This window comes from Urocitellus parryii, chromosome 3 (genome assembly GCF_045843805.1).
Source record: "Urocitellus parryii isolate mUroPar1 chromosome 3, mUroPar1.hap1, whole genome shotgun sequence".
Taxonomy (NCBI): Eukaryota; Metazoa; Chordata; class Mammalia; order Rodentia; family Sciuridae; genus Urocitellus; species Urocitellus parryii.
Window position 1 is genome coordinate 18,574,057 of NC_135533.1, and position 24,138 is coordinate 18,598,194.

The 24,138-nt window shown below is 43.9% G+C and overlaps 1 protein-coding gene across 2 annotated transcripts in view; it reads left to right on the plus strand.

Annotated features, from left to right (window-relative positions):
- Positions 1-16,903: 16,903 nt before the first annotated feature.
- Positions 16,904-24,138, plus strand: part of Wdr91 (WD repeat domain 91) — a 32,002-nt gene continuing 24,767 nt past the window's right edge. Inside the window, exons 1-6 of one of the 2 annotated variants that reach the window (XM_077796688.1) lie at positions 16,904-17,052; positions 18,521-18,700; positions 19,251-19,457; positions 21,105-21,188; positions 22,578-22,708; positions 23,798-23,963. In XM_077796688.1, coding sequence (XP_077652814.1) covers positions 16,930-17,052; positions 18,521-18,700; positions 19,251-19,457; positions 21,105-21,188; positions 22,578-22,708; positions 23,798-23,963 — 891 coding nt within the window. In that variant the 5' untranslated portion in view covers positions 16,904-16,929. Of the gene's footprint in view, positions 17,053-18,501; positions 18,701-19,250; positions 19,458-21,104; positions 21,189-22,577; positions 22,709-23,797; positions 23,964-24,138 lie in introns of both variants that reach the window. The other variant, XM_077796689.1, reaches the window with a different exon arrangement.

Sequence of the window (24,138 nt, forward strand, 5' to 3'; positions counted from 1 at the left end):
GGTTACACTGGTGTACACACACACACACACACACACACACACACATCCAATAAGGATCCACTCTAGATTCATGAGCCTTTCCATAGATATACTATACCTCAAAAAGAAGGAAAAGAAGAGAACACACTGATCTCCCAGAAAAGCAAAAAGTTACCTGTTACTTTATGGAGAGGTGGAAGTGGAAGCCTTGTCTTGCTTCTGGTGGGGTCGGAAGATGATCATTACGTTGGCTTGTGTCACTTCTGAGCTTGCAAACCAGGAGCCCTTCCCTAAATGAGGTGATTGTGGGACTGATCCAGAATCAGTCTGGATTAGACAGATTGTTCTAATGTCTGAATAATGTCTGTTTTAATGACAGGCAGAGATGAGGCCGTCTTGCCTGAGCCTGGCCCCTTCTATCAGAGAAGGGTATACCCCACATACACTCAGAGGAGAGTTGCTTCCCACACCCCATGGTTCTTTGAGCAGAGAGCCCGCATCTTTACATCTGTACCCTCAGGGCCTGGTACCCACCCAGCTCCCAACAGGTACTCAGAGTTCAGTTCTGAGTGAATTAGAATGGGAGGTTTCTGCTGGGTCCATTCTCCCCTGAGCTCATTCCTGCAATATAGGGACATCGAATGACTTTGGCCAGGCTTTTGCCAGTTTTTGAGTACATCAGTCACTTGGGAAGACTGTTGAAAATATAAGAATGCTGTGATTTGAATGTCCTCTCTAAGACTCAGGTTGAAGTTTGTCATTATGACAGTATTAAGAGGTGGGACCTTTTAGAAGTGAGTGGGCCATGAAGGATCTCCCCTCATGAATGGATTAATTTTAGCTCTGGAGTGGGTTATCATAGGAATGGGCTCCTGATGAAAAGATGAGTTCTGTCCCCTACTATCCTCTCTTCCTCACTTTCATGCTCCTGTACTCTCGTGCTTCCTCACCACAAGACAATCTTTTGCCATAAGACACATTTTGCCATGTCATGCTTCAGGAAGAAGTCCTTTACTACACATGGCTTCCTGATTCTGAATTTGCCAGCCTCCAGAACCCTGAGAAGAATAAACTTCTATTGTTTCTAATTCACCCACTCTGGTGTTTTGTTACAGCAGCAGAACACAGACTAAGAAAACACACAAAATGGGAAGGTGGTGGGAAACCCTACTCTAGGTAAATGAAAGTATAAAATTAACAGAATCCTCCTAGGACTTCAAATTCTCTAACAGTCATCAAATATTAATATCAAAGCCCTCTGGGATATGGGGAGTCTGGAACTCTCTCCATGTCAATGCCAATGCCAATGATTTGAGTTTCCTTTAAGACATCTTCTAAAACACACTCTGATATCTAGATGGCTATGGGTACAGTCACTGGATATGGGTACAGTCTCTGCCTCCAGCCCCCTGCAAGAGGGGGCTTGCTTCTGGGGACCTTCACTGCCCACCTCAAGGGGTGGGAACAGTGCCAGCACATCTTGGCCACCTGCCTGGAGCTGAGGCAGTCACCTCCCTCCACCTAGTCAGGAGCCTGGAAAAATTTTCCCTTTGGGTTGGGGAGCCGTGACACTTTAGGAAAGCTAGGAACAGAACCTCCCCTATGCTTGAAGGGGAGAGTGAAGCCCAACAGATATTAAACTTAAGTGGAACGTGTGTAATTTTCAATATCCTTCCCGTAAATGCTGCTCCTCCTGCTCACCACGAAGTGATGTTGCTATGATTCCAAAAGGCATTCTTTCCCAGTTATCTCTATTGGCTTGGAATTTGGTTTTCTGTGGCCCCAATAGGGGTATTGGTTAATATTTTTCAGAACAAGCTTTTTGTTGCAATAATACATTTAGATCTGTTCAGTTAGCACCTAAGATTGGTGCAAAGGGCTGGCCTGGGACAAGTGCCACAGAAGTCATTGTCTCGAATGGGGGAGGGGAGACAGGAGTCTCCTCTGCCTTATTCTAAATTTAGGGATTTTTATTCTTTTTCTTTTGTGGTACTAGGGATTTAATCCAGAGGCACTCTGAGAGTCACATTCCTAGCCTTATTTTTTTATTTTATTTTGAAGCAGGGTCTCACAAAATTTTGCTGATGCTGGTCTCAAACTCACAATCTTCCTGCTTCAGCTTTCTGGGTACCACTGCACCCAGCCAAAGTTAGCTCTTTTCCTTAGAAAGGGGGAATGGAACATCTTGTGAAAGGGGACCCAAGTGTAGAGTAAAATGAGATCAAGAAGTGATTTTTTTTAATTATTATTTTTAATACCGTTGTTTTATTTATTTATTTTTATATGGTGCTGAGGATCAAACCCAGGGCCTCGCACATGCTAGGAGAGTGCTCTTCCGCTGAGCCACAACCCCAGCCCAAGAAGTGGTCTTTTATTTAAAATAAAAAACTTTTTTTTTAAATCAAAACCCTCTGTGGACAAAAGTGTATTAAGAAAGCGGCTCCCAGCAGTGCAAGGAATTAGGCAGTGTAGAGTGTATCACCTGCAGCTCCACTTTCAGGGCTATGAGTCCACATTTTAATATCCTTGAAAACTCAGAATCTCCCAAGTTTCCCTTCCTCTCACTTTGGTTTTTAACAGGATACACTTTTGGTCTTCTGCCTGTTAACCTCCATACAGTTCCCACTGCTCTTCCTGTTATCTATAGTGCCACCTTCTCTGCCCCTACCCCCAGTTTCTTCCTATCTAGAGCTAATGTGTCTTTAAAGTTCCCCTGGAACTCAAAGAAGCATCTCATGCCCAGGCCACACTAGTTTCTAACCTAATCTTGTTTTGCCAACAGGTCAGTAAAATCCTTGGTCAGGACTCATGTACCAAGTGATGATGGTGTCCTTCCCATGATACAGAATGGTTCATCACACACTCCCTTTCCTGGTTGCTTCTCCCAGATTTAACCTGCTAAGAGTTCTATTGCCTGGCCCATGAGGACAAACTCTTCCAGGCATAGGAAGGAGTAGAGATGCTGAGTTGGAATAAACTGAAGGAAATGAAGATTAAGAGAAAAAAATTGATAGAGGGGAAATAACATTTTAGTTCTACCCTAACTCTGAAGACCTCTCTGGATCCCAAGTGTTCACTGTCACATGAATTCAGTTCTTGGCAAGATTCACAGTGGGAGGCAACCCATTTGAAAAGCTTTAAAAGCCCCTTTCAAGGTGGCATTGGCCAATTCCTTTGTAAGAAAGGTAGAGAGGTTATACAGGGGCAAGAACCTGGGTATCACATTCTTACTCAGCAAAGTGGGATGGTTGGAGAAGGTAGTGTTAATGTTTGGGCATCTGAAATGCATGAGAGTAGAGGGAACTCAGTAAAAGAAAGTGGTTTGAAGGGAGATAGTCTTAAGAATGGAACTCAGTACACAGATGGTGGTTTGAAGGGAGATAGTCTTCAGAATCCCAGGTGTGTGTGGGGGGGACAATGCAGGAATGTATTTTGAGCTGCTGTATGACCAAAGGATGAACTAGTATAGGGAAAGGCAGACTGGATTAAGGATTGGCTCAAGACCTGGATCATGAGCCTATCTTTATGATGAGCCAAGAAATTCTTTAGGATTTAATTTTTTATTGTATAAAGGAAGTGAAAATTATTTAACTAGATTATGGTCTCACTTTTTTCCCTTTACAATCATGGTCATGATCCTGTGACTATCTGGAGCAAGGGGAAGCAGCACAAGCCACTTATGATCCAACTGGAGTAGGGTTCTAAGTATACAAAAGCATGAGAAACCACATCTTAAGGAATTCTGGGGGCTACAATTCAATGAGAAAATATTTACTAGGGCTGGGGATGGGGCTCAAGCGGTAGCGCGCTTGCCTAGCATGCGCAGGGCGCTGTGTTCAATCCTCAGCACCACATAAAAATAAAATAAAGATGTTGTGTCTACCGAAAACTAAAAAGTAAATATTAAAAAATTCTCTCTCTCTCTGTCTCTAAATATATATATATATTTACTGGGTATTTTCTCTGTGCAAACCTTGTATTCATTTTGTAGGAAACTGGGGCCAAAAATAATATTAGGCATTTCAGAATGGCCAGAACTCCAACATATTTCCTCTTTAAAAACTTATTTCTGTGTTTGACCTTATCCATGGGATCAGCTTGCCAGGCATAGCCTTTCAATCTAACAAAGTTAAAAGGGAGTTCCATTGATCCCTTCTTCCAAAATGGGCTTTTGTGAAGTTTCCCACTGTCACAAGCCATATTTTTATTCTTTCTCATTTATAAAACAAAACACACTTTTCATATCCAAATATTTTCCTATTGAAACACTAACTAATATCCACTTAGAGCTGACATTTTAGTCTCCATAGACTAAAGAAGTGGCCTCACTTTTTCTAAGTTTCAGAGAAACGTTCAATTCTTTTAAAGTATCATTCCAGAAAACATTTGAGGATGATTTCTTGTTAGCAAACGCCGGGCAAACCGTACAAGACACTGGACAACATATTGCAACCCACAGGCAGCTTCCTTTGACTCCTTATGCATATATCAGATTGTAAAACAAAATCCCAAATCATTCTTAAATATGTATGAGTCAGGACAACATACACAAACACATATGAATGCGGACCTAAATGTTCACCTGTCCTGCTACGCAGCATTGAATCAATCGACGTGTCCAGGACTCACACACCCAAGGGCATCCTTCAGGAGATGAGCATTCAGAGGATACTCACACTCAGGGAGGAGGGCACCCGTGCGTACACGACGTCCCCACTCACAGGACACTCGGGAGGCCACCGAAGCCCTGACAGCCGTCACCTCTTGCCACGCGCCAGGGTGGAGAGTGAGGATCCTGCACCCAGCAGAAGATAGACCCCGCACATAGGCACAGGGTAGGGACCAATCACAGCCCTGTCACCGGCTTTCTTGGCCAATGGGGAAGCGTGGTGGTGGGCCAATGGGAGCGTGGGCAGTGGAGAAACTGTAACAAGTTGCCAGAATGATACACCAAAGGGTGAGTGCCCAGCGATGGGGGAGGGGCGGCGCTGACCTTTTCACCTGACCCGGTCACGAACCCCAGTTTTCTCATCCTTCAAGTGGGATGAGAAATCCCAGGAGTCGTGAGGGTTCGAGCCAGGCTCCCTGCCTCAGAGAAAGGTTTAAAAAATGTTGTCATGCAGGAAATGATGCCTAGTAGGGAAAGGGGGAATGAGATTTCACCTTGGGCAAGAAGAAATGGAGTCGGGGACTGAGAGGAGTGGCAGAGAAGAGACCTTTAAAAGGTCAGGGTAAAAAGTAAAGAAAAGAAAGTGTTCACGTGTTGGGGTAATAGGAAGTAGACAGGCAAAAAAAAAAAAAATCATTTTTCCTCCCCAAATACAGATTTGCTTTTGTCTTTGAGTCTCGTTTTGCTTGTATCCCTCTATCCTGAAAATTTTCGTGATGGTCCTGACCCCACTACATCAGTTATCCACTAAGAGTGCCAGGGCGGCCTCGCACACTCACCAATAAGCCCCTGAAAGAGCCCAGAACTCCGCCCCCTTGCGGCAGTCTGACTGAGGCGCGCTGCTTCACCCCCAGGCCGGGGTGAAACAGAGGTCACCGGCTTGGCAGAAGCAGCAAAGGCTTTGGTAGCACCCGGATTTGGATTTCAATCTGGGATTTACCTCACAGCGATTGTGACTGTTGCAAACATTGCCCTACCTAAAGCACACAGTGGGGTACCTTAAATTTAATTCTAGAGAACCAAAGACTCGTTTTGAGTGAAATGTACACCTTTCACGAAGATACTGTCACATTAAAAAACAAACAAACAAACAAACACAACAGTAACAGTCGTTTCCTTTCCCTTCAAAGTAAATTTAAAATGTTCATTTCTCTCTAAAATTCTGACTAGGTTAGGGCCCTGTCCCTGCTGGCTCTCAGGCAGCTTTGACCCAGGAGCTTCGAGGGTCCTGAGGAGTGTCTCCCTGCCTGGCTCCAGGTTCTGTCTTCTGGATCCACCCAACCTCCATCACCAGCCACATCTACAGCCTCTGGGGCCTGGTGGGAGCAGAGGGTGCCGAGTAGGTGAAGCTCTGTCTTGGAAACTGACCTCCAACCTGCCCCAGCCTTTCATCTAGTCACTCCCCCTTCCCAACACAGGCATTTGTCTCCATGAAAGCATTGCTCTGGGGAGGACATCTGCACCCAGAAGAAATGCTGTACTGGGTGGAGTAGGATGTTACTTAGAAGCCTAGTTACCTGAATCAGCTTGTTTTCTTTATTGAAAGTGAGGGTCTGGCTAACTTTAATCAACTCTCCATAACTGAGAATTCCCTTCATGAACCCTGGGGACTTCCTGTGCTTTTTACAGTTCTGGCTACAATCAGACTTCTCCCTAGTATACTATCTATCTATCCCAGTAACCCAGATAGAATCCTCCCATACATACCATCACCCTCTGACTCTGACCTCTTCCTCCCAGGAGCATAGCTTCTGCCCTAAAATGTAACCCCCCCTCTCCCATCAAACACACAAAACACACACACACACACACACACACACACACACACACACACTATAATAATCTATATTATAGAGTAACACTATAATACTCTATAATACTACAACACTATACTACTCTCTCTTCCTCAGAAACTAGATCCTGCCCTGAAATACCCCCTCCCCAGTAGCTTAGGTCCTGCCTTGAAATACCTATCCCCCTCCCCAGTAGAATTAGATTCTGCCCTGAAATACTCTCCTCCCTCCTCTAGTGTGAGAGCATACAATCCTCCTAGATCCCAATTAGCACCATATTTGTGTGGCCTTGTAGATCCCATAGACCATGTTGGAACTTTGCAATTGTCCCTTACAGAACTTTATTCCACAGTTTTTCCTGATAAGTTTTTTTGACCAGCTTCTTATAGACCCCAAATGGTAGCACTGCCTCAGGCAGCTATGATATTAAACAATTGTTGATGATTGTTTTTAACAAATTCTCTCGGGATAAGGCGTTCCTACAGATCAAGTTCTGAGTCAGGTCAAATAAAGACAACCCTGAGACAGGAGCCCTTTATGAAGCTGCTAGATAGGTTAAATAATGATAATTCTCTGGGGGAGGGCTTTTGGAAGCTCTGATCCCAATCCCATTCTATTCCCTCCAGAGACTCCTTAGATGCTAGTTTTCATGGTTGCAATCATTGCAAGGTTCTTGGTTTTCAAGGCTATTATGGAGCTTATGTGATGGAGTAAGGCAGTTAAAATAACAAAAGTATGCAGTTCTCACAAAATTCAGCTATCAGAATGTTGCAAATCTTTGGTTAATTTTTAGACTCCTCCTCTTTTGCCAGTGTTTTCCTTACTTTTACTTTTTGTAAGTCTTTATTCCAGTATACTGTATACTGGAAGTGCTTCCCCTTCCTCATTTGTTACTTTCATTTTGGATTAAAGTATTATTGGAAAGAGCTCTTGAGCCAGGCTTTCACAAACCAAACCACAGAAGGCCAAGGGTAGTGGTCCAAGATGATGAAATAAGAGGGTCAGGCCAGATGGCTGTCAACCCTGGCTGCACATTTGAATCACCCAGGGAGCTTTTAAAAAATGCCAATGTTTAGGCCCTACCTTGAGAGACTGATATAATGGATTTGGCATATGGTTTCTATATTAGTATTTTAAAAGCTCCCTTGGTGGTTCTAACATGCTGCCAGGGTGAACACCATTGTCTAGAGTGAGTTTCATGGCAGAGGTTGAGTCAGGGCCCCAGTATAATGGTATGAACCTAAACAGCAATGTTCTCAAAGTGCATGTTGCAGACCATTTCCATCCGAGTAACCTAGGCAGAAGTGAGTCCCAAATTATGGCCAGTTTTATAAAATTATTTTTATTTCTAATCTGTATGAATTAAAAATTTTATAAAATAAAAGTGGCTTAACTAAATATAGAATAAAATTATATACAAAATATAAGTCCAAATATTTTAAAATCCAACAAATGAAAAATTACTCTGCAAAATAGTGATTAAAGTGCTTCTGCTGAGTTGAATTTGTTGTAAACTGGTAACCAAGTACATGAGCCAGTTCAGAGAGCAGATAAACTTGACTTTGCGCTCATTGTTGAAGAGTCAGTCTTAAGGAGGCACTTCTGGATGAACAGAGAAAACTAGTCGAAGGGGAGGACCCACAGGTGATGCTCAAAAGTGAGTCCTTCTTTGTCCTTTTTGGCTGGCAACAAGACAACTGCAGAGAGGTGTGTCATGCAGGCCCAGAACAATCTGGGGTGACATTGGGAATTTAGAGGATAAACAGCTAAATTACATGCCATTTGCACAGGACAGGGGAAACCACTAGACAGGGGTTATTTGTCCAGATGTTGATATAAAGAGACATAGAACATTTCTGCAAGATAAGCACTAGATGGCCCTGTACAGACAGTGAGAAAAGGTGTGAAGAGGAACCCAGAGGAGGGTGACAGTGGTATATTGGAAGAAGAAGGATTCTTACCAGCATGGACCATGTCAAAGAAGCCAAGGAGAAAGGGAGGGGAGAGGGGGATCTTCCCCAGTTATTGCAGAAAGTGGGAGCTGGATTGGAGAAGGCAAAGGAAGCAATTTTTTTTAAATTATTGGTCGTTCAAAACATTATATCTAACTTGATATATCATATTTCACAGTTTGATTCAAAAGGGTTATGAACTCCCATTTTTACCCCGTATACAGATTGCTGAATCACATCAGTTACATCAATTACATTTCCATTGATTTACATATTGCCATTCTAGTGTCTGATGAATTCTGCTCTCTATCCTAACCTCTACTATCCCCCCTCCCCTCCCCTCCCCTCCCCTCTTCTCTCTCAACCCCCTCTACTGTAAAACATTTCTTCCACTTGTATTATTCTTCCCTTACCCCTCACTTCCTCTTGTATGTAATTTTGTATAACCCTGAGGATCACCTTCCCTTTCCATGCAATTTCCCTTCTCTCTCCCTTTACCTCCCCCCTCTCATCCCTATTAATGTTAATCTTCTTCTCCTGCTCTTCGTCCCTACTCTGTCCTTAGTTACTCCCCTTATATCAAAGAAGTCATTTGGCATTTGTTTTTTAAGGATTGGCTAGCTTCACTTAGCATAATCTGCTCTAATGCCATCCATTTCCCTCCAAATTCTATGATTTTGTCATTTCTTAATGCAGAGTAATATTCCATTGTGTATAAATGCCACATCTTTTTTATCCATTCATCTATTGAAGGGCATCTAGGTTGGTTCCACAATCTTGCTATTGTGAATTGTGCTGCTATGAACATCGATGTAGCAGTGTCCCTGTAGCATGCTCTTATTAGGTCTTTGGGGAATAGACCGAGAAGGGGAATAGCTGGGTCAAATGGTGGTTCCATTCCCAGCTTTCCAAGAAATCTCCATACTGCTTTCCACATTGGCTGCACCAATTTGCAGTCCCACCAACAATGAACCAGTGTACCCTTTTCCCCACATCCTTGCCAGCACTTGTTGTTATTTGACTTCATAATGGCTGCCAATCTTACTGGAGTGAGATGGTATCTTAGGGTGGTTTTGATTTGCATTTCTCTGACTGCTAGCAATGTTGAGCATTTTTTCATGTACTTATTGATTGTATATCCTCCTCTGAGAAGTGTCTGTTCAGGTCCTTGGCCCATTTGTTGATTGGGTTATTTGTTGTCTTTTTGTCTAATTTTTTGAGTTCTTTGTATACTCTGGATATTAGGGCTCTATCTGAAGTGTGAGGAGTAAAGATTTATTCCCAGGATGTAGGCTCCCTATTTACCTCTTATTGTTTCTTTTGCTGAGAAAAAACTTTTTAGTTTGAGTAAGTCCCATTTGTTAATTCTAGTTGTTAACTCTTGCGCTATGGGTGTCCTATTGAGGAATTTGGAGCCTGACCCCACGGTATATAGATCATAGCCAACTTTTTCTTCTATCAGACGCCGTGTCTCTGATTTGATATCAAGCTCCTTGATCCATTTTGAGTTCACTTTTGTGCATGGCGAGAGAAAGGGATTCAGTTTCATGTTGATGCAAATGGATTTCCAGTTTTCCCAGCACCATTTGTTGAAGATGCTATCCTTCCTCCATTGCATGCTTTTAGCCCCTTTATCAAATATAAGATAATTGTAGTTTTGTGGATTGGTTTCTGTGTCCTCTATTCTGTACCATTGGTCCACCTGCCTGTTTTGGTACCAATACCATGCTGTTTTTGTTACTATTGCTCTGTAGTATAGTTTGAAGTCTGGTATCGATATCCCGCCTGATTCACATTTCCTGCTTAGCATTGTTTTTGCTATTCTGGGTCTTTTATTATTCCATATGAATTTCATGATTGTTTTATCTATTTCTACAAGAAATGCTGTTGGGATTTTGATTGGCATTGCATTGAACTTATAGAGAACTTTTGGTAATATCGCCATTTTGATGATGTTACTTCGGCCTATCCATGAACAGGGTATATTTTTCCATCTTCTAAGGTCTATATCTTTCTTTAGGGTTCTGTAGTTTTCATTGTATAAGTCTTTCACCTCTTTTGTTAGGTTGATTCCCAAGTATTTTATTTTTTGGGGGGATATTGTGAATGGAGTAGTTGTCCTCATTTCCGATTCAGAGGATTTGTCGCTGATATACAGGAATGCCTTTGATTTATGCGTGTTGATCTTATATCCTGCCACTTTGCTGAATTCATTTATTAGCTCTAATAGTTTCTTTGTAGACCCTTTTGGGTCTGCCAGGTAAAGAATCATGTCATCTGCAAATAGTGATAATTTAAGTTCTTCTTTTCCTATTTTTATGCCTTTAATTTCTTTCGTCTAATTGCTCTGGCCAGTGTTTCGAGGACTATAAAGCAAGCAATTTTTAAGAATGGTTTCAACAGAGATGGAATTCCTCCAGCTGATGTTTGCTAATGCCATATTACTTATTAACCTATGAGACTTGAATTGTCCCAGCAGTGAAAGTGAATGATTTTATAGACTCATAGACTCAGTCCCTACTACTGATAATCTAACAGCTTAATTGGTGGCTTATTGCCTGTGCAAATGGGGACTTTGTTGCCTTTTGGAGAAGGTGGAGGAGTAGGGGAGCAGCAGGTTTTCATTCTAACTTAAACTGATATGTGCACAGTCTGAGAGCAGAGAGAAGATGGTTCATGTGCCATCTTTAGGATCAAACAGGCCATAGACCGAGGCTCCCAGCAGGTGCCTTGTGAGGCTTCGGGACCGCAAGAGCTGAAAGGAGCTCAGGGTCCTTCTGGTCCAAGAAGCAATTTATGTTTAGAATTTTGGGGGAGCTAGTCAATAAGAGCTTGTAATAAGTCATCACTAATTATTGTTGATATGGCATATGTTTTTTTATAACCAATGAACATGCTGTCACTGAATTTATGAATGTGTTCATAGTAGGGAATTTGAAAATATTAAAGTGTATGAAAACAAAGCCAGAAAGTGGATGACCGCTTCCATTTCTTGGAGGTGCTGATAATATTTTATGGAACTGACTACAGTAAGAACAGATTTATCTGTGTAAACCTATGACGATGGGTGCTCTGCATTAGGTATATAACTTGGAGCTCCAGGCAGTACAGTGATATGGATTTCATTTACTCATTCATTCAACAAATAGCTATTGGGCACCTTCTACTTTCAAGGGACTGTGCACAGCACCAGGGATACTAGGATCAGCAAGCTGTGCTGTCAGGAGTTTACAATCAAGGAGAAAATACAGACAGACAGAAATGTAATAAGCAGACAGCAAAGTCTTGGCCAGGGAGAAGGCTTCGGTGAAGGGCCTTAGAGTCTGGGTTTCTTCCCTGTCCCCTGTCCCCATAGCCTCAAGGCCTTCATCAAAGACTTCCAGCACAGAGCTGGGGGCAAGACTAGGAGTGGGAGTATAGCATCCTCCTCCACCCCCACCAGGCGGGCTGCCCCTTTAACGCATGCCCCCTACTGAGCCTGCACTGTCAGGGACCCTCTGGGCCTCCCCAGCTGCCCCATCAGCTCTTGGTGTTCTTCCCCCAACACCAGTGGTCCACCCCCAGATCCGAAGTTCACTCTCCAGCTCCTGGGGTTCACCCTTGCTCCCAGCACCATTGGTTCACCCACCTACATCTGGGGTACCCCATGCTCCAGGGGTCCACACCCCCACTCCAGACGTTTACTCTCTAACCCCTAGGGTTCACAAGTGTCCACCGTCCCCCAGTGGCTGAGGTTCACCTCCCCGGCCCCAGTAGTACATTCACCTACTCTGGCATTCACCCCCAAGTCTTGGAGGTGCACCCATAGCCCCTGGGATAAGTTAGAAGGCACCAGTTGTCTACCCCCATCTTCCTGGGGTCCATCCAACAACTCCTGGAGTTCACTCTCACCTCCTGGGGTTCATCCCTCAAATCCTGGGATACACACACCAACTTGTATGCCCCCTAAACTGAGGACTCCTCTCCCCTCTTAAGGCCAGAACATTTCTTCCCCTCCCCCAACTAACTGAAAATCTGACCCCCTTGTACATCTGATTTCCTGTTTTTCATATTTTCCCAAAGAATGGAATTCTGAGCTTTTGTACTGTCTCTAGAGTCCATTAAATAGTCTCCTCCATGGGGGTGGAAAGAAATGTTATAAGCAGTTATAGGGTGCTAAGTTACAGGAAAAGAAAGGAGGAGCCCACTATTACTGGAGGCATAAAGACCATAAATAATTAGGCTGAATTTAATATGGTAGGAAAATCAAGTTACAACTATGGGCAGAGCCAGGCAAAGGATTTCATGAAAAGAAGTGTCAAAATATATAAGGTATACAGAGGGAAAATCAGAGTATCAAGATTAAAGATAGAACAGTCCAGCTAAAATGTAAATTGGTAGGAGAAATTGAAGGTGACCCCAGAATCTTGGATGGATCCAGATTTTCTTGTAAACTTTTGGATATCCAGGGTTGATTTGATCCCTGTTCCAGGCAGAATGCTCTGGCTGTTACAGACCTGCTTGGCTAGTCTGAGCTCTAGTGCTCTTCAGCAGGAGGGATAATTTGTCCTCATTCACCTAAGTGGCCTGTCTCACAAGTTGATGAATTCAATACTGCTGCTGGGAAGGTCTTGGCAGACTGTTGGTGGACTTGGAGCCAGAAATGTGAATTTGAGTAAGTAAATCTTTGAGTCTTCCAGAACCTCAGTTTTTCTATCTTAAAGATGAACTAGAAAACATCAACTCTATAGGGCTGCATTTGGCTTAAGTGAAATAAAGTAGGTAAAACTGTTTGGGAACTAAAACATAATTGTTATTATCATTAAACTGCAAATATCACTTATGCTTGAAAGCTGTCAACCAGCTGTCAACCTCTTTTACCTCCTATTACAATGAAAAAGTGATTATCAAATATGTGTTCCTCATAATCACCTGAAGCTTGCTCTAAATGCAAATTCCCAGCCACCATCCCAGGTGATTTGATCAAGTGGTCTTGGTTGGTCCCAGAATTTTGTATTTAACCAAGTCCCTCAGGTAGTTTAGATGCAGGTAATGACAAATTCATACTTTGGAGAATTGGGAGCTGAATTCTACAGTTCAATATAGTAGAAATAAAGCCTCAATCACCATTTGAGTATAATCTCAGTAAATGGTACAGATTAGTGTGAGATGCCTGTAGGATATCCAAGTCGGAAGGTCCCTGGGCTATTTGATGAGGACTCAGAGATAGGTCTGGGCTGGAGGTCAGATTTGGGTGGCACCAGTGTATAGGGAATAGCTGAAGCCTCCAGAGGGGCAGAGGAACGAAAGCCACACTCTAGGTCCTAGTGTTGCCTGGTTGGCCCTGTTTAGCTGAGTTTCTACCTTAAAGAGTTGGTGTGGATGTTTCTCAGTCTCTGCTTCCTCAGTTCTTTCTACTATGAATGGCATCGCCATCTGGCCAGATGACCAACCAGAAACCTGCCTCCATTGACTACTCTGATCCTCACTCAAATCAGCTCAGTCACCTCATATGATCAATTCCACTTCTCAACATTTCTCGAGTCCTTGTTCTTCATCCCCACTGCCACAAGTTTAGCCTCGTCTCTTGCATGGACTGGCTTCTGCCCTGGAGCTGGCCCTGCTGTGGTCCAATCCTGCCTGAGCCCTGCAGTCAGAGTTTCAGTATATGTTTCAGGCATTTTGCTTCCTTAACCAGTCTAAGCTCATCCAAGGGAAGGGACTCCAATCTTGCTGATTATTATGTCACTGACGCCAAGTACAGTAGCTGGCACACAGTAGGTGCTCATAAAGGTTTATTTCTTCTGTCCTCATGTTCCTGTTCTTCCTTTTCTCTAGTTCTAAAGTTCAAAGGCAAGGAGAGATTGTTAGATCAGAAAATTGGTTCACAGTTTGCCTTGTGGGTTGTGCATAATTCTTTGAGTATAAAGGAACCGCTTTGGTCCCTGATAGCTCCTTCCTAAATGAACTCCATTGTCATTTTCTACCTCCATTACAGGCACCAGAGCACCACCAGTGATGGATTAATAATATCAACTAATTAGAGCTAACAAATGAGCTGGAGAATCTAGTACTTTCTCTGGTTACATAAAGATAACCCAGTTAAGTGTCTTCAGAAATCTTTAAACATTAAAATGGTGTGAAGGGGAAGAGAAACACTTTGACCATTCACAAGTCCATAGAACCTGTGAACAGGTGTGATCCAAGAGTTTATTTGCCTTCCAATAAGGCTATCCTGCTTGGAGGTAGCTGGTCCCTAACTGAAATCCTCACTTTTAATGAGTATTTATGGAGCATATACTATGAGCCAATGCCATTTTGTGCTCTGGAGATATAGTAGCAAACCATACAGACAAATATACTCTGCTTTTATGCAGTTTATATTTTACTGGGGGTGGGCAGACCACATACTAAATAAACAAATATTTATTTTGTCAGATGGTCATAAATGTATGTAGATAGGAGGCAAGGGAAGTAAGAACACTAGGGATGGTTTTTGTACAGGACAGTCAGAGGGGAATTCTCTGAGAAGATACTGCTATGGTCTAAATGCTTGTATCCCCTCAAATTCACATGTTTAAACTTAATCCCCAATGTGATAGTGTTGGAAGGTTGGGTCTTTAGGAAATGATTAGCTCATGAAGGCAGAACCCTAATAAATGGGATTAGTATTCTTATAAAAGAGGTGTCAGAGAGGCCCTTTCCATTCAAGGACCATGTGTCAACACAAGTAGAAGTTTCCATCTGTGAACCAGAGAACAAGTCCTGACCAGGTGCTGATTTTTCTGCTATTGCCTTGATTTTGACTTTCCAGGCTCCAGAACTACAAGTAAGTTCATGTTGTTTATAAACCACCCAATTTATGGTATTTTATTATAGCAGCCCCAAAAGACACGACACGATAGTTGTGCAAACATGTGAAGGAGAAAAGGCAGTTATCCACTTGGGTATGTAGGAGAAGACATTCCAGGTAGAGCAAAGAACTTGTGCTGGGCTCTGAGGAAGTAACTGCCTTTTCTTCATCAGAAAACTAATCTTGGCTGGTTTTACAGGCTCTGGTCTGGGAAGTGCCAGGCAGATGGAGGTGGGGGAGGGAAAGTTGTAGCTGCAGACTTAGGGTACTCTAGGGAAATCAAATTCATGACTTTCCTCTAGGCAGAGTTTTGGTGGTGGCTACTTGCTCAATTTTCCTAAGTTCACTTTTGATGATCTCAGATTCCAAAGTAGGATTTGGTCTGGTTCCCCCAGTAGTCACAGAGGTGATTCTCCTGGCTGTTGGTTGCCTGGGAGATACTTAAACTGTGTAGACTGGGAAACCAGGCAAAAAGGCAGAATAAGCATCTCCCTTCTTTTGCTGTGGCTTGCTCTTTGCTATCTTTTCCGGTTTTTCTAGATTAGGGCCCCTTTGGATCTGAATTTCTGTATAGTAGGATCAGAGAGTTTAAGTAGAGTGGTAGGAATGATTCAGAGTTGATAAACAAAAATATCATACTATTAGAGAGAAGGAGAAAGGAACAAACATTTATTTTGTTTTACCAATGGGCTATTCACTAAGCTGTTTTGATGTGTTATCAATTTTTCTCTATGACTCTTCAAGGTAGGAATTATTGTCATTTCTAAGATAATAGCTGTTTTCTGTCTTATAAAAATAGACCTTGTGAATGATTTTTAATGTTAAAAAAAGAAACTGAGGGGCTGGGCTTGTAGCTCAGTGGTAAAGCGCTTGCCTAGCATGTGTGAGGCACTGGGTTGGATTCTCAGCACCATGTACAAATAAAATATAATAAAGGTCCATTGATGTTTTTAAAAAATAAAAAGAAACTGAAAGTCCCTCATAGTCTCACCTCTCAAGCAACTGTAAGAAGCTGGCGTATAATCCTGAATTTAAAAAATACATGCACACACAACCCCCTCGCCCTTGTTTTTAAACTGGGACCATAGTATACATACTCTTCTGAGACTTGTCTTTTTCCTAGTAGCGGTGCATCTTGTCTATCTTGCCATGTAGTTAATGAAAGCAGGGTTTGGGGGGGCAGTTGGAGCTCTCTGATGACACATCCAGTTGTGTGATTTCACACAGGTCACTTTACCTCTTAGGACTCCACTTTCTCCCATTTGTGAAAGGAGGGCAGGGGACAAAAAATTCAGCGATGTAATGCCAATAAGCAGGGCACCTCAACCCCTGGCGGCCTCGTGTATCTGGGACGTTCACAAGGTCCAGTCCTACTTGATTTGGACGGGAGTCGCCACTTGCAGTAACTCAGATGACAAAGCCTCCGCTGGCGCTGCCAGAAAACTCAAAAGACAAGAGCCTCTAGCAGCCACCCCTCAGTGAGTAAGAGCGTAAAGAGGTCGGCTGGGCGGGTCCGGAGGCGAGGCTTAGGGGCGGGGCAACGGCCGAGGGGCGGGGCCCCGGCGCCTGGCGCGCAGGGCGTGCGGGCTGGTAGGCCGGCCGCTTCGTGACGTACTAGACGCCCGCGCCCGGCTCCTCCCCGTCCCTCCCAGGCCCCGCCCCTTCGTCTCTGCTGCCGCGGACCCTCAAGCCGCTGGCGCAGCGATGGCGGAGGCGGTGGAGCGCACCGACGAGCTGGTCCGGGAGTACCTGCTCTTTCGAGGCTTCACGCACACACTACGGCAGCTGGACGCCGAGATCAAGGCGGACAAGGAGAAGGGGTTCCGGGTGAGGGGCTGGCGAGCGCCGCGCGGGCGGAGGCGGCCCGAGGGATCTCCAGAGCGGGCCCCTTCCCCGAGCACTGCCCTCCTGGGATGTAGCGGCGCTGTCACCGCGCTGGGGGGGTGGGGGGGGCGGTGTACCGTAGACATTATGCGTCTGGCCCTAGCTAGGCATATGAGGAACAGGCCTTGAGACGGACGTGACTTTCCTGAAGTTGCTCAGTGAGTCAGGAGCATCTGCATCGGGGCCCAGGTGCCCTGATTCCTGGTCCAGGGCTCTGTTCTCCATCCCAGTCTCCCGGCTGGTGGACGAGGTTTTAGGAGCCAGGACTGGGTAGATGGTTGAGTTCTGGCAAGAGAAAGACATAAGGTTTTGGCTTCTGATGGCAGTGGGAGCAAAAGCGTCTGCAGCCCCAAACGCCAACTGGGTTCAGGCGTCTGAGGTGTTCTTTTAAAATGGCCTTGTCAGGGACTCATTGGCAATTTTGCTTGAGTAGTTGAGGGAGAACTCATGGCACATTTTAAAATATAAAGACTTCCTACTATGATATGATTTTTCCTTGGGAGGTTCTTGGAATTTGTGTGCTATTTGTATGTGCTGAATCAGTTTTTCTGGTGTTGGCGGATGAATTGAGAGACACAGTGAGCTGGCACCGAGAGCATTGGAGGGGAATTAGAATACTTGGTTTTTTGCCTTGCCAAAGTTAATTACTTATGGCAAAAGCAAATAATTTTACCTCTTCAGATTTCAGTGCCCTGATCTATTTTTGATATGGATATACAAAATTTTTCTAGATTGTATATTCTGGTGTAATTGTTCTTCACAAGGAGTTGAATTCTTTCTTTGACTGACACTCTGAGCAGCTACCAGGGTTGTGGTAGTTTTTTGACTTGCAGGAGTAAGTCAGTGCACAGCTTGGTGATCCTTGGAATCCTGGAATTGTGCACTGGGAGGAGGCCATAGACATTGTCTCATACTTTCTTACCTCTTTGCCTTTTAAATATGAGGATCTGAGACTGCAGTTAAAGTGACATTGCTAAGTTGGTACAGTAGATCCAAAACCCGGAGCCAGATCTCTCGCTCCCTAAGTTAGGGCCAGAGCCCCCCCCCTTTTTTTTTGTAATTGTAGATGTGCAGTAGGCCTTTATCATTTATTTTTATGCGGTGGTAGGCATCAAACCCAGTGCCTCACACAGGCTAGGCAAGCGCCCGGCCACTGAGCTATAGCTCCATCTCCTGGGCCAGAGCCTTTTTATACTTGAAGTTTCCATGCTTACGGGAGAGACAACATATATATCTAGCATCAGAAAGTAATTTAAAAGCTACTACATTAGTATGTTTTGTTATAAATTACCAACTTAAATTTATTTGTACACCCAGAAGTCAGTGAAAGGAAAAACTGTATTCTGTGGAATGCAAGGTGAATTCCCTTCTATCCTTCCCCACCTTCTCCAGCACTGCTTTTTCTCACTAGGTGGACAAGATTGTGGACCAGCTACAGCAGTTAATGCAGGTGTATGACTTAGCTGCCCTTCGGGATTACTGGAGCTACCTAGAACGGAGGCTCTTCAGCCGCTTGGAGGATATATATAGACCCACCATCAACAAGCTGAAAACCAGCCTCTTCCGCTTTTATCTTGTCTACACAATCCAGGTGTTTGTTGATTCAGGGGTTCTGAGGTGGGAGAGCTCTTTGATCCAGAAATAGATTTTCTTCTAACTGGAGGGAGACACACGAACATTACTATGGGAAAGTGTGGAACAGCCACAGTGCATATTATTCTTGACTGCTTTCCTACTTCTTTTTTTCCTTCTCATCATCTGTAGGTCCTCTTACCTGTTGTTTCCATTCCTATTTCCCCTCTTGTTTTAAGCACATCATCCTGGGTAGTGGTTTAAAGATATAAAATTTAAGTAATAAAGACTACAGCTGATTTGAAAGAATAAGTCACTTAGGTTATTTGAACATCAACAAGGGATTAGTTTTCAGGGTGGCATTTGTCGTTAGAACTTCAGTTTAAACTATCTCTGAAATAAGGTTCCTGAGAAAAGGGCGATGATTGTGTTCATATTGTGGAGGTAATATCTTGCCACTCACTTGGCAGTTGATATCCAAAAGGCTGTCTGCTGTGTAGTGGTGAAGAATCTTACCTCTGGACTTGTGTCTCTTCCCCTTCCTTGCTACCTCCTTTGTGTCTTGGCAGACAAACAGAAATGACAAGGCTCAGGAATTCTTTGCAAAGCAGGCCACAGAGCTTCAGAACCAGGCTGAGTGGAAGGATTGGTTTGTCCTGCCTTTCCTGCCATCCCCAGACACCAACCCCACCTTTGCTACCTACTTTTCTCGACAGTGGGCTGACACCTTTATTGTGTCCCTCCACAACTTCCTGAGTGTCCTGTTTCAGTGCATGCATATCCTTTTTGCTGCCTGGGGCTGTGGGCTTAGTCTGAGGCATCCAGACTGTGTGCCCGGGATCATTGACATGTGTCATGTGAGGGGGCTGGACAAATTGTGGTTATTTTTGTCAGGAGGCCAGGGAGTCATAAATCTTAGTTCTGACACTGTGCTGCTAAAGAAATAGCTGACATGCATGTGTGGGGATAGTGTTAGCAGCAGGCAAAAGGATTAGAAGGCAGCTATTTTCTTGGTGAAACCAGTCAGATTTGAAGCACCCTGTCTGTGCATGATGTGTCCCTGGAGATTGCCTTTGTGGGGATTCCGTAGCAGACCGAGAACACTTGGGTTGAGGTTTCCTTCCTGAGTTAGTGTTTGGGTTATTTCTGTCCCGGTGGTCTCAGTGTTGCTCTATTTGCCAGAAAACAGGGTAGTTTTAAGTCAAATATATGTGAGTATTTGAGAGAGAGAATGATGATACATGCAAAACAGCCTGTCAAGTATACCATTTGTTATGAAAAGCCAGAGATCCTGAGACCCAGGAATGCGTCATTGTTCAAGTCCTCCAGTCTGGAAATCTGGGGGGTGGGGGTGGGGTGGGGAGGAAGGGAGTGTGGTTTGAGCAGTGCTGTCTGGTAAGGCCCTGATAAATTTGGGTGTTGTAGAGGCCCACCCACTGGTGGCCCTTCTGGCCTCTGGGAAGAACATTTTCTGGTGGAGGTTCCTGCCTTTGATGTTTCCTTTCCTCATGTGAATTAGCATGATTTCCATCCTCACAGATCTGACTCTCCTGCTGCCTTTTCATCCTGAGGGCTTTCCAAAGAAAATCACAAGGTGGTTGTCATATGATTGTGTGAGCCCTTCAGGGCAACTGAAATGGTCACTCAAGATCTTTTCAAGCAGAACTCTGCAAACTGGGTCACACACATCTGAGCTACAGTTTGCTTCGCCAGGACTGAGGCCTGGTCTGCTCTGTGTCTCCTGACTGAAGCTGTGTGAGCAGTTGGGAAAGACCAGTACCACAGCTAGAGCAGGGTGTTTGTGGGGTGGTGTGTGGCCATGCAATCTGCAGGAAGCTTTCTCTTCTCAGTCTAAACTTTGCCAGGGAGAGGTTTAATCTGGGGAGGGAAAACCTAGTGGCTGATCCTACTTCTAAGGTTACCTTCTGTCTGCATTCATCTTTTGCTAAAGCTTAGATGGTGAAGCCTGACAAATGCCAACTCTTTACTGCCATTGTTTGGGGGAAAATGCCAAAGTTTGAATGTCCTCTTCGAGAATTGGCTAGCAGATTGTCATGTGTCTGTGGGCCTACAGGAAGTCAGGTTGACCTGGAGTAACAGGCCCAGAGAATAGGTAGAGAATATTTCATAAATGCAGCTTTTTATTTCATAAAGCTGGGATGAGCCCATTGCACCTATGTTCCTCTGTCTTGTGTTCAAGTGTTTGGCTACTATGTCAGTTGGGAAGAACTTTAATTAAAAAAAAAAAATGGTTTTTTTAAAAATTTGAGACAGGGTTTCACTAAGTTGCTAAGGCTAGTCTCAATTTGTGACCCTCCTGTTTTAGCCTTCTAAATCATTGGGATTATAGGCATGTGCCACCATGCTCAGCCAGGAAGAACATTTAAATGTTCTCAGGAAGGCTTATTCTTTAACTTTGGGCACCAGTTCCAGTGATCCTGAACTTTGATGCAGAGTGCCAGAGGACGAACCAGGTTCAAGAAGAAAATGAAGTTCTGCGTCAGAAGGTTTGTTTTAAATAGGCTGGCTCTTTGGGAAGGACTTCTGCTTTTTGAGCGCAAAATTGGGTAGTGGCAATGGAAGGTTGTTTAAATGTAGAAAAGCAGAATTATTCTCAGATGAAAGTGAGTCACTATCAGTCAGTGTTGGGGCTTTGAGGCTATACCAACAACCTCTGGTAACCAGAGGTGAAATTCATGTTTCAAATTATGTGTGCAGCAAAAGTAATGTATAACAGGAATGGACTTTCAAGAAGAAAAACACTGTGTGCCTTCATACCACACCTTGCACCTCACCTGATTTCTTATGTCTATTTTATTTTTCCTGTCTTTTTCCACATGTAGCCATGTGTACATTGTTTCAAATCCAGATTTAATTTAATTCTTCCCACTCAACTACCTGTTTCTCTTGTTGGATAAAATAACAAATTTGGAGAACCCACATTTGTCTTTACATTTTGCTGGAGGCATTTCTTTGTCCTGAAATGAAGAGCTCTGTCAGTGAAAAGGAAGGAAAAGGAAGCTTAAAAACTGTTAGGTTCAGGGTTTTAATGTCTGTAATCCCAGCAATTTGGGAGGCTGAGGCAGGAGGATTACTTGTGGGAGGGCAGTCTCAGTAATTTAGCAAGATCCTGTTTCAAAATAGGGTTGAGGTGGGGTAATAGTTCTGTGCTCAATACCTCTAAGTTAAATCCCCCACTTAAACTCCCCCACATGCACACATACAAAGATTTCAGAGTTTATTGTGTTTTGTGTGTATATACAGTTTGCTTCAGGTGAAAGACCTTTTTTTATGGTACTGGGGATTGAAATTTGGGGTGCTTAACCACTGAGCCACATCCCTGCCCTTTTAATTTTTTATATTTGAGACAGGGTTTTGCTTAGTTGCTCAGGGCCTTGAACTTGTGGTCCTCCTACCTCAGCCTCCCAAATTGATAGGATTATAGGCACGTGCCACCATGCCCGGCTCAGGTGAGAGGTTAAGGATGATATAATTCATTAAGAACTTTTTTCCATGTGAGTTCCAAAGCTTGATTTTGTAGATGTCAAAGAACAAAGCAGGATCAGGTGGAGTTATTTTTCATAGTGAATTCAGGAAGAAGCAAGTCAAGTGGTAAAAAGGAAGCAAGTCAAATGATAAATGAAAAAAAGAAGTGGTTTTGGATGTTTAACCGGTTTTGATTTTCTTACCTCACTGGTCTAGGCTAGTAGCAGCAAGTTATTCTTTCAGTTTTCTAGTGCTCAATGAGCAGAAATGTGACGGGCACCCTGAGGCTAAGGTCAAGTGGCATTTTGAGCCAGTGAGGTTGGATTTGGATTTGAGATGCCTAAAAATCTCCCTTAGAAGAGGGAAAGTCAGGTGAGGTTATTGGCTAACTCAGCTCTACCTCTACATAGCTTTTTGCCTTGCAAGCTGAAATCCACCGACTAAAGAAGGAGGAGCAGCAACCTGAAGAGGAGGCGGCCTTGGTCCAACACAAATTGCCTCCTTATGTCTCCAATATGGACCGCCTGGGGGACTCAGAGCTGTAAGTGTACACCAGGGATCATGGGGAAGGTGGCTGCTTCTTCCTGTCCTCTGTACTCCATGCTCTCTCTGACCTGAGCTTCAATCTGATTCTGCCTTGCCCTTGGTCCCCTGTGCCCATTGAGGGAAAATTGCCAAAGAGCTCCTTGGCACATCTGCCCTTGCTTCAGAATTGATAAATAAGGTTCTCATGGCCTCTAAGGTCCTTTGGAAGTTGTTCTGAAACTCCAAGCCTCTGGCTCTGCATGGAGAGAGGGGGCACAGCTCTGCCAGGGACACACACATCCAGATGTGCATAGCCTGGATCAGTACAACAGCCACTGGTAAAGTCTCAGGAAGTTTTTGTGCATTGGAAGGAGTGTAGTGAGGAGGACTGGCCTCCCATGGGAGGGACACATTTCTTAGGGGAAGCATGCTACTGGGGTTTAGAAAGGTGGGCAGATTGGGATAGAGGTATTTGGGTGACCTTAAGAAATAGCCATTTATAGCAGAAGCCTCAGATGATAATTGAAAACACAGACACTGACAAGTGACACAGTGCATCAGGGTGCAAACCCAGGTGGTAGCCAAGTGTTGCACCAAATAAACTGCTCTAGCTTTCCAGTCAATATCGCTGAGGAGAGTAAAATGCCAGCCAAAGATGTAATTCAAAGGTTTTAGTAGCTATGTTTAAAAAATAAAATGAAACAAGCAAAGTTAATTTTAGTGATATATTTTATTTAGCCTAATATATCCAAATTATTTCAACGTGAAATGAATGTAAGCAGAATGTTAATGAGGTACTTTACACTTTTTTTCTTGCTGAGTCTTTGAATTCCAGCATGTCTTACACTCCAGTACATCTCAATTTGGACTAACCACAGTTCAGATGCTCAGAGGCATGTGTGGACAGTGGCTGTTGGACAAGGCAGCTCTGAGTTTTACTGAGGCCCTCAAAGAAGAGCCATAGTCTTCACTAAGCTGCTGGCTCCCTCTGTAGAGGAACTGGTACCTTGGATAATGCCACTGTCAAGCCCCAGAAGCTCTTTGAGTTCTTGGATCTCCCTCATCCCCCTCCAGCCCTTTGACCCTGTGGTGTGTCTTTGACCAGAGCCATGGTATGCAGCCAGAGGACCACCTCCCTTTCCCAGTCACCTCGAGTAGGATTCCTGTCCTCGTTGCTGCCTCAGAGTAAGAAGAGCCCCTCAAGGTTGTCGCCTGCCCAGGGACCTCTGCAGACTCAGAGCTCAGTCAAGAAAGAGTCCTTCAGCAGTCAGGTAAGTGCTGGTCTTGCCTTTCTAACTTGCCAAGAAGCCTCTGACATCTGACTATCAGGTCTGCTTCTAGGTTTTCTTGTCAAGTGTAGACTTGTGTGCCCTCCATTTAGAACTAAGTTCTTAGATGAGCTGTGAAATCCTAAATTCACTTCTAATTCCTTTCTATTCTTTTCCT